Genomic DNA, 10,268 nt, shown 5'->3' on the forward strand with positions numbered 1-10,268 from the left:
TAGACAAAATACATAAAATTTCAAATAAATAGTTGAATTTTCAACTAAAAAAGATTATTTTAAGTAAAAAGAATTTCAACCAAATATATGAATTTTCAACTAACATTATGAATCTGCAATTCTGCAATAAATAAAATAAATTTTTAATAAAGCTGGTCATCTTTTACCAAAAAAGACAAATTTCCTACAAAAAAGTTGAATTTTCAACCCGTAAATATTAATTTTCTACCGAAAACACGAACTTTTAACGAAACAATTCAATTTTCCACCAAAGAGATGAATTTTCAATTAGAATGATGAATCTTCAAACAAAAACAAAAAAAAAAGAAATTCTAACAAAGTGGTTCAACTTTCAACCCAAAATTCAAATTTTCTTATCAAAAAGACGAATTTGATGATCCTTCAAGTCAAAAGACGAATTTTGAACGAAAAAAATAATCAATTTCAAAAATGGAAGGTACATTTGCAGGTAAAAAATTAATTTTAAATACAATTTTTTGTAATAGTTAAATTTTTCACCAAAAAGATGTCCCTCAAGCGGAAAAAAAAATTTAATAAATAAAGTTCAACTTTGACACAATTCGATAAATTTACAATTAAAAAAAAAAAAATTTTCCATAGAAATGAAATAATTGCATATTTAGTTGAAAAAATTATTTTTTTAGATAATAAAATTATATTTCAACAAAGTAGTTAAATAATCAACAACAAAAATATGATAAAGTGGTTCAACCGTCAACCAAATAATTAAATTTTCTACCAAGAAAGATGAATTCACAACGAATAATTAAAAAATATAATATAAAATAAATATAAAAATTCACTAAAATTTGTTGAACTTCTAGGATTCTTCTGAATCCAATTGAAGTTTTTAGAAATACTTTACCATTCTTCTGAATGAAATCCAATTTTTAAATTCAACTAGATTCGCTCAAATTCTTTCTAATTCTATGAAAAGAATCCACTTGAAATCCTTTGAACTAATTTCAGTTTTACTGAATTCAGTTTAATTTTACTAATTCCCTCAAACTGTTCTGAATTGATAAAAATTCCACTGTATTCAAAATAATGTTTTTGATTCTTTAGAAATTAATTGAATTCTTTAAAATCTGTTAAAATTCAAGTAAATTTTACTGAATTCCATTGAGTTTTAGTTTATTTTTTGTATTCTTTACAGCATATTTGAAATTTTGGAATTTCTGGAATTCTTTTGAATTAAACGGAATTCTTCCAAATTCCCTTCCATTCTGCATTCATATGAATTCTACTGAATTCAAAATAATTTGGTTGATTGCTTAGAGCATTTAGAAATTCATTTTAATCTTTGAATTCTTTTCAAGTCTTCCTAATTAATATCAAATATACTGAATGCTACTGAATTCAAATGCACTTCAATGCGTTGGGATCTTCAAACTCACTTGAATTCTTTCGAATCCATTTCAATCATACCATTTTTTATAATTTTCTGAAAACAGTTATGATTGAATTTCAATTAAATTATTCACTTTAATTCTTTCCAATTCATTTCAATTTCACAATTTTTTAGAATTCCCTGAAAACAGTTCGGAAAGAATTTCAATTATTAAATTTAACTGAGTTTAATGAAGTAAATCTCAGACGAATTAAAGTAAATTCAAAAGAATTCAGATTAATCAAGGAATTAGCAAAAAATTATCTTGAATTCTTCTGAATTTTTTTAACTCACTAAAGTACATTGGATTAAGATATACTTTTTTAACTCATTGGATTCATTGGAATCCACCTAAATTCATTAGAATTCCCTTGTACTTTTCTACATTTACATAACTTCTACTGAATTGAAAATAGATTTGGATAATTCTTTGAATTGATTACATATTAACTTAATTCTTTGAAGTCCAATATATTCTTTGGAATTCTTTTGAATTACTTTAAATTCTACTGAATTCAACTGCATTTTTTAAATGCTTTTGAATTTTCAGAAATCACTTGAATTCTTTCCAATTAATTTTAATTTTACATTTTTTTTATAATTCCCTGAAAACACTTAGGAAAGAATTTAAAATTTAACAGAATTCAATAAAAATGTTTTTAATTCTGTAGCTTCTTCTTAATTTGGGAATATTTATTTATTTATTTGATAAAAATCATAAAAGTTAGGAAATTAAGTGAATCTCAAAAGAATTGAAGTAAATTCGAAAAATTCAAAAAAATTCACGTAAATTCCACATTATTGAAGGAATTAGCAAAAATTCACTTCAGTTCTTCCGATTTTTTTTAATTCACTAAAGCTCATAGGATTCAGACAGATTTTTTAACTCATTGGCTTATTTTGAATACACCTGAATTCATTAGAATTCCCTTACACTACTCTACATTTATATACTCTAATTAATTCAAAAAAATTTTGGTTAATTCTTTGGGTTCATTAGAAATTAATTTATTTCTTTGAATTCTAATAAATTCTCTGGAATTCTTCTGAATGAGTTTCAATTCTACTGAATTCAACTACATTTTTTACTGCTTTTGAATCTTCAGAATTCATTTGAATTCTTTACAATTCATTTTAATTTTACTATCATTCAGAATTCCCAGAAAACAATTCTGAATGAATTTCAATGACTAAATTCAACTGAATTCAATAACATTGTTTTTAATTCAGTGGATTATTTTTAATTTCGGCATATTTATTTATGTATTTCAAAAAATCATAAGAGTTACAAAATTAAGTGAATCTCAGAAGAATTCAAGTAAATTCAAAAAATTCAAAAAAATCAAGTAAATTCTACATATAATGAAGGAATTAGCAAAAATTCACGTCAGCTCTTCTAAATTTGTTAAATTAAGGATGTAGGGTACCCTAGATGCAAAAAATCTAATTTTTGTACGTTACATTTTCGAAAAATATAACATTTAAACAGTAATTTTTCACTCGTGTTCTAGTTTTAAAACTTTAAACATGTTTTTCTCGAAAACACTTTTGTAAAATGGGGCCCGCGATTTCTCAAAAACGGTTTATCCAATTGTTACCAAATTTGAACCAGTCATTGTAGATATCATTCCACGAGAATCGAACGATCGTTTTTGTTGATTATTATTTTTTTAATAGACGAAAAACGAGTGTTTTTTACCCGAAAAATCAAATTTTGACTTTCAAAGTTCGCCAATTTGGTAAAAATGATTCCCTTATACTTTTCTACATTTATATAACCTCTAATGAATTCAAAGTAATTTTCGTTAATTCTTAGGATTTCAGTTTTTATGTAATGACGATGAAGAATCTCAACTGCACTTTTTTAATTCGTTGCAATCTTCAGAACTCACTTGAATTCTTTTGAGTCCATTTTCGGTGTTACTGAATTCAAGTGAGATTGAATGAATTCTTTGGATTCTTTAAAATTAACGATGATTGTTTAAACATTCCTCAAATTCTTCTGAATTCATTTCAATTCTTCGACATCTGATTAAATCAGTTATTTAAATCACTGTATTCTTTTGAATTCAGTGTATTCTTTAAATTAGGTAATTTAGGATTTTAGCCAACATTTTTAATAAAGACTGGTTAAAAAATTAAGAGAAATCATACCTCGTCCAAGTGTTTTGCAGATTCTTGTGTAAAAATCTTTCTCAGTTGGTTCCATCAATAAAACGGTGATTCCTTCCTTCTGAGCTCTTGCAGTTCTTCCACTTCTATGAACGTAACTCTATAAAATAATTTTTAAAATAACCTCTTTTTCATTTATTACAAATTAATTATCTTATAAATTAAATAATAATTATTATAAATTACTTCGGACGTTCTAGGGACTTGATAATGAATAACGTGCTCGACATTCGGGATATCTAAACCCCTCGCAGCGACATCAGTCGCAATCAAAAGTGCATTCTCATTCGCCTGAAATCTGGAATTAAAATTAAAATTATGTCAATTATTTACAATGATTTTTTATTTTCATATTAAATTCTTTTCCTAATCACCTCTCAAGGTTTTTCAGTCTTTGCCTCTGGACCATACTTGCATGTAGTGGAAAAGGATGACAGCCCAAAATTTCGAAAAGAGTCGCGAGCCTTTTAACGCAACCGATACTATTACAAAATACCAAAGTTCGTCCCTCGTGTCTCTTTAGGAAATAATATAAATAATAATCCTTGTAATCAATCGTGCAGGCGATTCTGCACTCAGTTAAACTGCCAGCTGTTCCTAAAATAAAAAAATACAATCTCAGCTATCAGAGTGTCTACTCAAAGCCTGAAAAAAAATCCCTGACAATCGCTTTTTTTTAAACTTACGGTACACTGGTGCGAATTCGCACCCAAAGTTTTTTCATTTTCTTGGCATCTACGCAAACCCAGCTGCAACGGATTATCCCAAATATATATGTTAAATATGTGTGATATATGCTAGTTGTGTATTATATATTAAATATATCAAATAATTAATATTAACATTGCAAACAAACCAATTCGCACCAGTGTACCCTTTCCGTATACTGGGTAGGAGTGTACCGCTTGAGGATTAAAGCGACTTGGAATATGTATAAGGTTTCGCGAATTTATTATAAATAATGTTTACCTTTTTTTTAATTTCTATGGATGCAATTACAATATGTTTGATTAAAAAGGCCATCGATTAAATAAAAAATTTAGTAATTTTAAAAATATAATAATTTAAACAAACTTTTATTTGATATCTTTTAATACTTGAAATGCAGTGCATATTTGGGTAAAATTAATGTGAGTACTATATGAAAATTTCATTTAAACCACTTCAAATACTTTTTCAAGTAGATATATTGTATTTTTCAACAATATAGATGAATTTTTAAACAAATAGTCGAATTTTCAACCAAAAAGATTATATTTCTACACTAAAATACGATTTCACAACAAAATACATGAATTTTCAAACAAATAGTTGAATTTTTAACTTAAAAATTCGTTTTCAAACCAAAAATGGAAATTAAATTTTTAGTTTATAAAATTAATTTTTAACAAAATAAAATAATGTAATCTCACCCAAACAGTTGAATTTTAAAATAAAAAATAGCATTTTTGTACCTAAATGGTCACATATTAAACGAAGATCACTTATCAACCAAAAACGGAATAGTTAAATATTCAGTTCAAAAAATTAACTTTAAACCAAACTGATGAATTTTTAATCAAAATTATGAATCTTCAACTGGAATAGTTGAATTGTAAACAATAAAGATTAATTTTCTTCTACAATGATGTGTCTTCAATTGAAAAAGAAAATTGTCAACAAAAAATGGAATGGTTAAATTTTCAGTTTAAAAAATTATGTCCAACCAAAGAGATAAATTTTTCAACTAAAATGATGGAATATTCAACTGGAAGTTACATTATAATAAAAAAATTAATTTTTTAACAACAACAACAAACAAATTTCCAACGAAAGTGATGTATTTTTAACAAAAGAGTTTAACTTTCAACCAAATATTTTTATTTTCGACAAAAGATAAATTTACACACTATAAAGATGAATCTTCAACTGAGATGATTAATCTCCACCAAAAAGATGAACTTACAAACAAAAGAGTAATTTTACACTAAAAAAAGATGATTTTTTAACAAAAGAAATTAACTGTGAAAAAATAGTTCAATTTTCAGTTAAAAAAAATAAAGTATAACTAAAAAAATGAATTTTCAACTAAAATGATGGAATATTCAATTAGAATAATTACATTTTCAGTTGAAAAAATAATAATTTCCAACAAAAAGACCAATTAAAAAAAATAGATGAGTTTTCAACTAAAATTATTAATCTTAAACTATATTAATAGTATTTAGCAAAAAAAAACAATATTTCAACTAAAAGGAAAAATTTCTACCAAAAGAGACGAATTTTCAACTAAAAAAGATCATTTTTCTACCAAAAATGTATTGGTTAAATTCTTGATTAAAAAAAAAATTTCAAACAAAAAGATGAATTTTAAAATTAAATTTTGATTCTTCAACCGCAAAAGTTGAATTTAAAATAAAAAAGATGAATTTTCAATTAAAATGATGTGTCTTTAAATGGAAAAGTAAAATTTTCAGTTAACAAAATTAGTGTTCAGCCAAAGAGTTGAATTTTCAACTAAAATGATAAATATTGAACTAGAATACTAGATTTATCAACCAAAATGATGAATCTTTAAACAAGAAGATTAATTTTCTACAATAAAAAGAAGATTTTTCAAAAAAATACACGACTTTTCAACGAAATAGTTGAATTTTTAACTAAGAAAGATCAATTTTTAGTTTAAAAAAATTAATTTTTAATCAAACGGATAAATCTTCAATTAAAATTATAAATCTTTAACTGAAATAGTTGAATTTTCAACCAAGAATATTAATTTCTATTAAAAAATACGTATTTTAAAAAAGTAACGTTGATTTTCATTTAAAAAATAGACAGCTAAAAATTAAATTATTAAATTCTCAGGTAAAAAAAAATTGGTGTTCAACCAAAGAGCGAAATTTTTAACTAAAGTGATGGAATATTCAACTAGAATAGTTACATTTTCAATTTAAAAAATTAATTTCTAACAACAAAATAAATTTCCAACCAAAGTGATGTATTTTTAACAAAAAAGTTTAAAAAGTTCAGTTGTTCTGATTGTTCAGTTGTTCAGATGTTCAATTCAATTCAGTTCAATTTTTAGTTTAAAAAAATAAAGTATAACTAAAAAAATAAATTTTCAACTAAAATGATGGATATTCAATTGAAATAATTACATTTTCAGTAGAAAACAAAATTTTTCAACAAAAAAACCAATTTTCAAAAAATAGTTACATTTTCAAACAAAGTGGTGAATTTTCAAATACACTGATGAATCTTCAACTGCAACAGTTGAATTTCTGAATAAAAAATACAACTTTTCAACTAAAATTATTCATCTTAAACTATAATAATAGTATTTAACCAAAAAAAAAAAAATTTTTCAACCAACAAGATTAATTTCCACCAAAAAAGACGAATTTTCAACTTAAAAAGATAATTTTTTAACCAAAAATATAACACTTAAATGCTTAATTAAAAATATGTGTTGAACCAAAAAGATGAATTTTAAAATTAAATTATGATTCTTCAAAAAAAAACGAATTTTCAACAAAACAGCTCTTTCTTCAACCAAAGAAATAATTTTCCAATTAAAATGATTATGATTTTTCAAAAAAAGACACGACTTTTCAACAAAACAGCTCTTTCTTCAACCAAAGAAATAAATTTCCAATTAAAATGATGAAACATAAAAAAAATAATTTCAAACGAAGGAGTTTAACTTTTGACCAAATTATTAAGTTTTTATTTCAAAACGATGAATTCTGGACGAACAATATAGTGGTTGATATTTCAAGCAGAAAATAATTTTAATTTGTATACAAAAATAGTTGAATTTAACCAAAAAAGACGACTTTTCAGCATGAGTTAAATTTTCAACAATGAAAGATTTTTCATTTAAAAGAGAGAGAAAATTCCGAACAAAATGTTTCATTTCCCAGCAAAAAGAAGAATTTAAAAACAAAAATTAATTTTCTACCAAAAAGATAGAAATTTTCAACGATATACATGATTTTTGAACCAAAAACGATCAATTTTCAAATAAAATAGAAAAGTTCTCGAAAAAGTTCCTTGACATCCAGATTTTATATTTACCTTTTTTTCGCGTAACATCGACGATTTTAGGATTCTTGACCTGCAGCATTTCAATAACCTTCTGTAATTTTTGTCCTGGAGTCAGCTTGAATATTTTACTTCTCCAGTTATTCTTCTTTTTCATCTTCAGATAATCCGGAATATCATGAACCATTGTCAACGTAGCCGAAAAGACGAAAGTCTGGCGTTCTTTGACTTTCGATTCATCAAGATTTACTTTTTCAATAATCGAGTGCAATTCTTTAAAATGACCTTTCTCCAACATCCGATCCGTTTCGTCAATTGCTAAGAATCTACAAAAAAAATTAAATTACGATTATCCCTCTTGGATGCAACATAAAATGGTACGTTTCTCCCCTTCAAACGTACCCTTAAATAGCTAGAAAAAAACACGTATGCTAAGCGCGCATTTTTTTGATTAAAATAAAAAATTAATAAATAACTAATTTTTGTATCACTCAGTAAATATTATTTAAAATAATAGAAAAGAAAAGACAATATTTTGGATGATTGAGGAAAATGGACATCTTCTGAAGTGATGAATCTTCAACCAAAAAGACTAATTTTAAACAAAATAGTCGAATCTTCAATTACAATAGATTAATTTTCAACAAAACAGTTGAATTTTTAACTAAAAAAAATCTACTCAGAAGATTAATTGCTTATCAAAAAAAGATGAATTTTCAACGAAATATTTCAGTTTGAATCCAAAGTGATGAACTTCCAACCAAAATGATGAGTCATCAATACAAAATGAATTTTTTGAAAATGAAGTTTAATTTTCATTATTCCCAACAATAACAAAAAAGGTATTTTCAACAAAATTGTTAAATTTGTAACCAAAGAGATGCATTTTTATACAAAGAGATGAATTTTCAACTAAAATCACGAAGCATCAATTTAAAAAAATACATTTTTAACAAAGTGGTTCCACCTTCATCCAAGTAGTTAACTTTTCAAACAGAAAAGATTACTTTCCAAACCACCAAATGCATTTGCAATTAAAAAAAAAGATTAAATTTCTACCAAGAAGATTAACTTTCAAACATAGAGATTAATTTTCAAGCAAATATTTAAATTTTCATCCAAGGAGATGATTTTTTAACTAAAATGATAAATCAGCAACAAAAAAAATATTTTTGAACAAAGTAGTTCAACTTTCATCGAAGTAGTTGATTTTCAATAAAATTTATCAATTTTTAACAGAGTAGTTGAATTTTCAAATAAAAAAAAATAATATTTCCATCAAAAATGAAATAGCTGCATTTTTGGTTTTAAACATTCATTTTCAACAAAAAAAAGGAATTTTCAAAAAAATTGTTCGATTCTTAAACAAAGAGATAAATTTTCATCCAAAATTATGAATATTCAATTGAAATCTTGGAATAGTTAAATTTTCAGTTACAAAATTAATTTTTTACAGAAACAGAGATTTTCAACAAAATAGTTAAATTTTTAATCAGAGAGATGAATTATCAACTAAAATGATGTATCTTCGCCCAAAACAATTAATTTTTAACACATTCATTTAACTTTCATCTAATCTAAAGAGTTGAATTTTCAACAAACAAAAAAAATAGTTTTTAACGAAGCAATTTCGTTTTTAAGTAAGAAATATTAAATTTCTACAGCGAGATAAATTTTCGAAAAACAAAAAAAGGACTGTATTTTTAATAATTGATATCCTAACTTCAAAACCAACATATAACATTTTTGTGCAATATATAAATAATCAAACCTCAGCATTTTTTTAATACCAATTTACGACGAAAAACAGTAACATAACATAAAGCTGTTCAAAATTTTAAGTTTGATTTTTAAAGAAAAATGATCGTTGTTTAAAATAACCGATTTCCAAGGAAAAAGCTACTAAACCTTATTAGTATACAAATTATTTTTTTATTAAGTCGCAATTATAGACTAGAAACACTAACAAATTTAAGTTTGAAAATCTTCCTTTAAAATTAGATTTTTTATTGATTACCGACTTTCGGTGATAAATTTTAACATGATCTAAAATTGAAAAGCTTCTTTGAACTCTATACCGGTTTCCATCGACGTGAAGTTTACACACCAACTACGAAGAAACCTAATTTTATCATATGGAATCGTTCGGTGGTCGTTTGATGTGGTTTGGTAGCCCACTTTTGACATTTGGTGGTCAAAATTGAAAAAGCTATCGAATTTTCTAATTTGAGGTGCTAACCTCACGCTAGCACCCCACTTTTTTTTAATTTTTAAATTTTCTTGCGGGAATCGTTTGATTGTCGATTGGTGGTGTTTGGTAATCCAATTTTGACGTTTGGTGGTCAAAAAAATTGAAAAACATATGGAACTTTGAAAAAAATGACCAGCACCCCAAAATTTTACTATTTTGAATTTTGTTTGCACCAATCGCTCCTACATCGTTTGGTGGCATTTGGCAGTTCATTTTTATCGTTCAACAATTCAAAATAACGAAATTATTGTAATTTTTATAATTTTCTAAAAAAATACCAAGTGTCAGCGCGCAGAAGTTTCCGCGCATGCGGCAGTGATCCCAGATCTGAAACGAGACGTGGTCCAATACTATGACACGTCTATGTCCGTGTGAATATGGTAGGAGACGATATAAATGCCTGGGTTGCGC

The 10,268-nt window shown here is 25.4% G+C and overlaps 1 protein-coding gene across 2 annotated transcripts in view; it reads right to left on the minus strand.

Annotated features, from left to right (window-relative positions):
* LOC117170018 (ATP-dependent RNA helicase DDX24) overlaps window positions 1–10,268 on the minus strand; it is a 39,347-nt gene that overhangs the window by 8,829 nt on the left and 20,250 nt on the right. For both annotated transcript variants that reach the window (XM_033356534.1, XM_033356540.1), the window contains exons 4-7: window positions 7,640–7,932; window positions 3,958–4,180; window positions 3,770–3,881; window positions 3,566–3,683 (exon numbers count right to left, since the gene is read on the minus strand). In XM_033356534.1, coding sequence (XP_033212425.1) covers window positions 3,566–3,683; window positions 3,770–3,881; window positions 3,958–4,180; window positions 7,640–7,932 — 746 coding nt within the window. The remainder of the gene's footprint in view (window positions 1–3,565; window positions 3,684–3,769; window positions 3,882–3,957; window positions 4,181–7,639; window positions 7,933–10,268) is intronic.

This window comes from Belonocnema kinseyi, chromosome 1 (genome assembly GCF_010883055.1).
Source record: "Belonocnema kinseyi isolate 2016_QV_RU_SX_M_011 chromosome 1, B_treatae_v1, whole genome shotgun sequence".
In the NCBI taxonomy this organism is placed as follows: Eukaryota; Metazoa; Arthropoda; class Insecta; order Hymenoptera; family Cynipidae; genus Belonocnema; species Belonocnema kinseyi.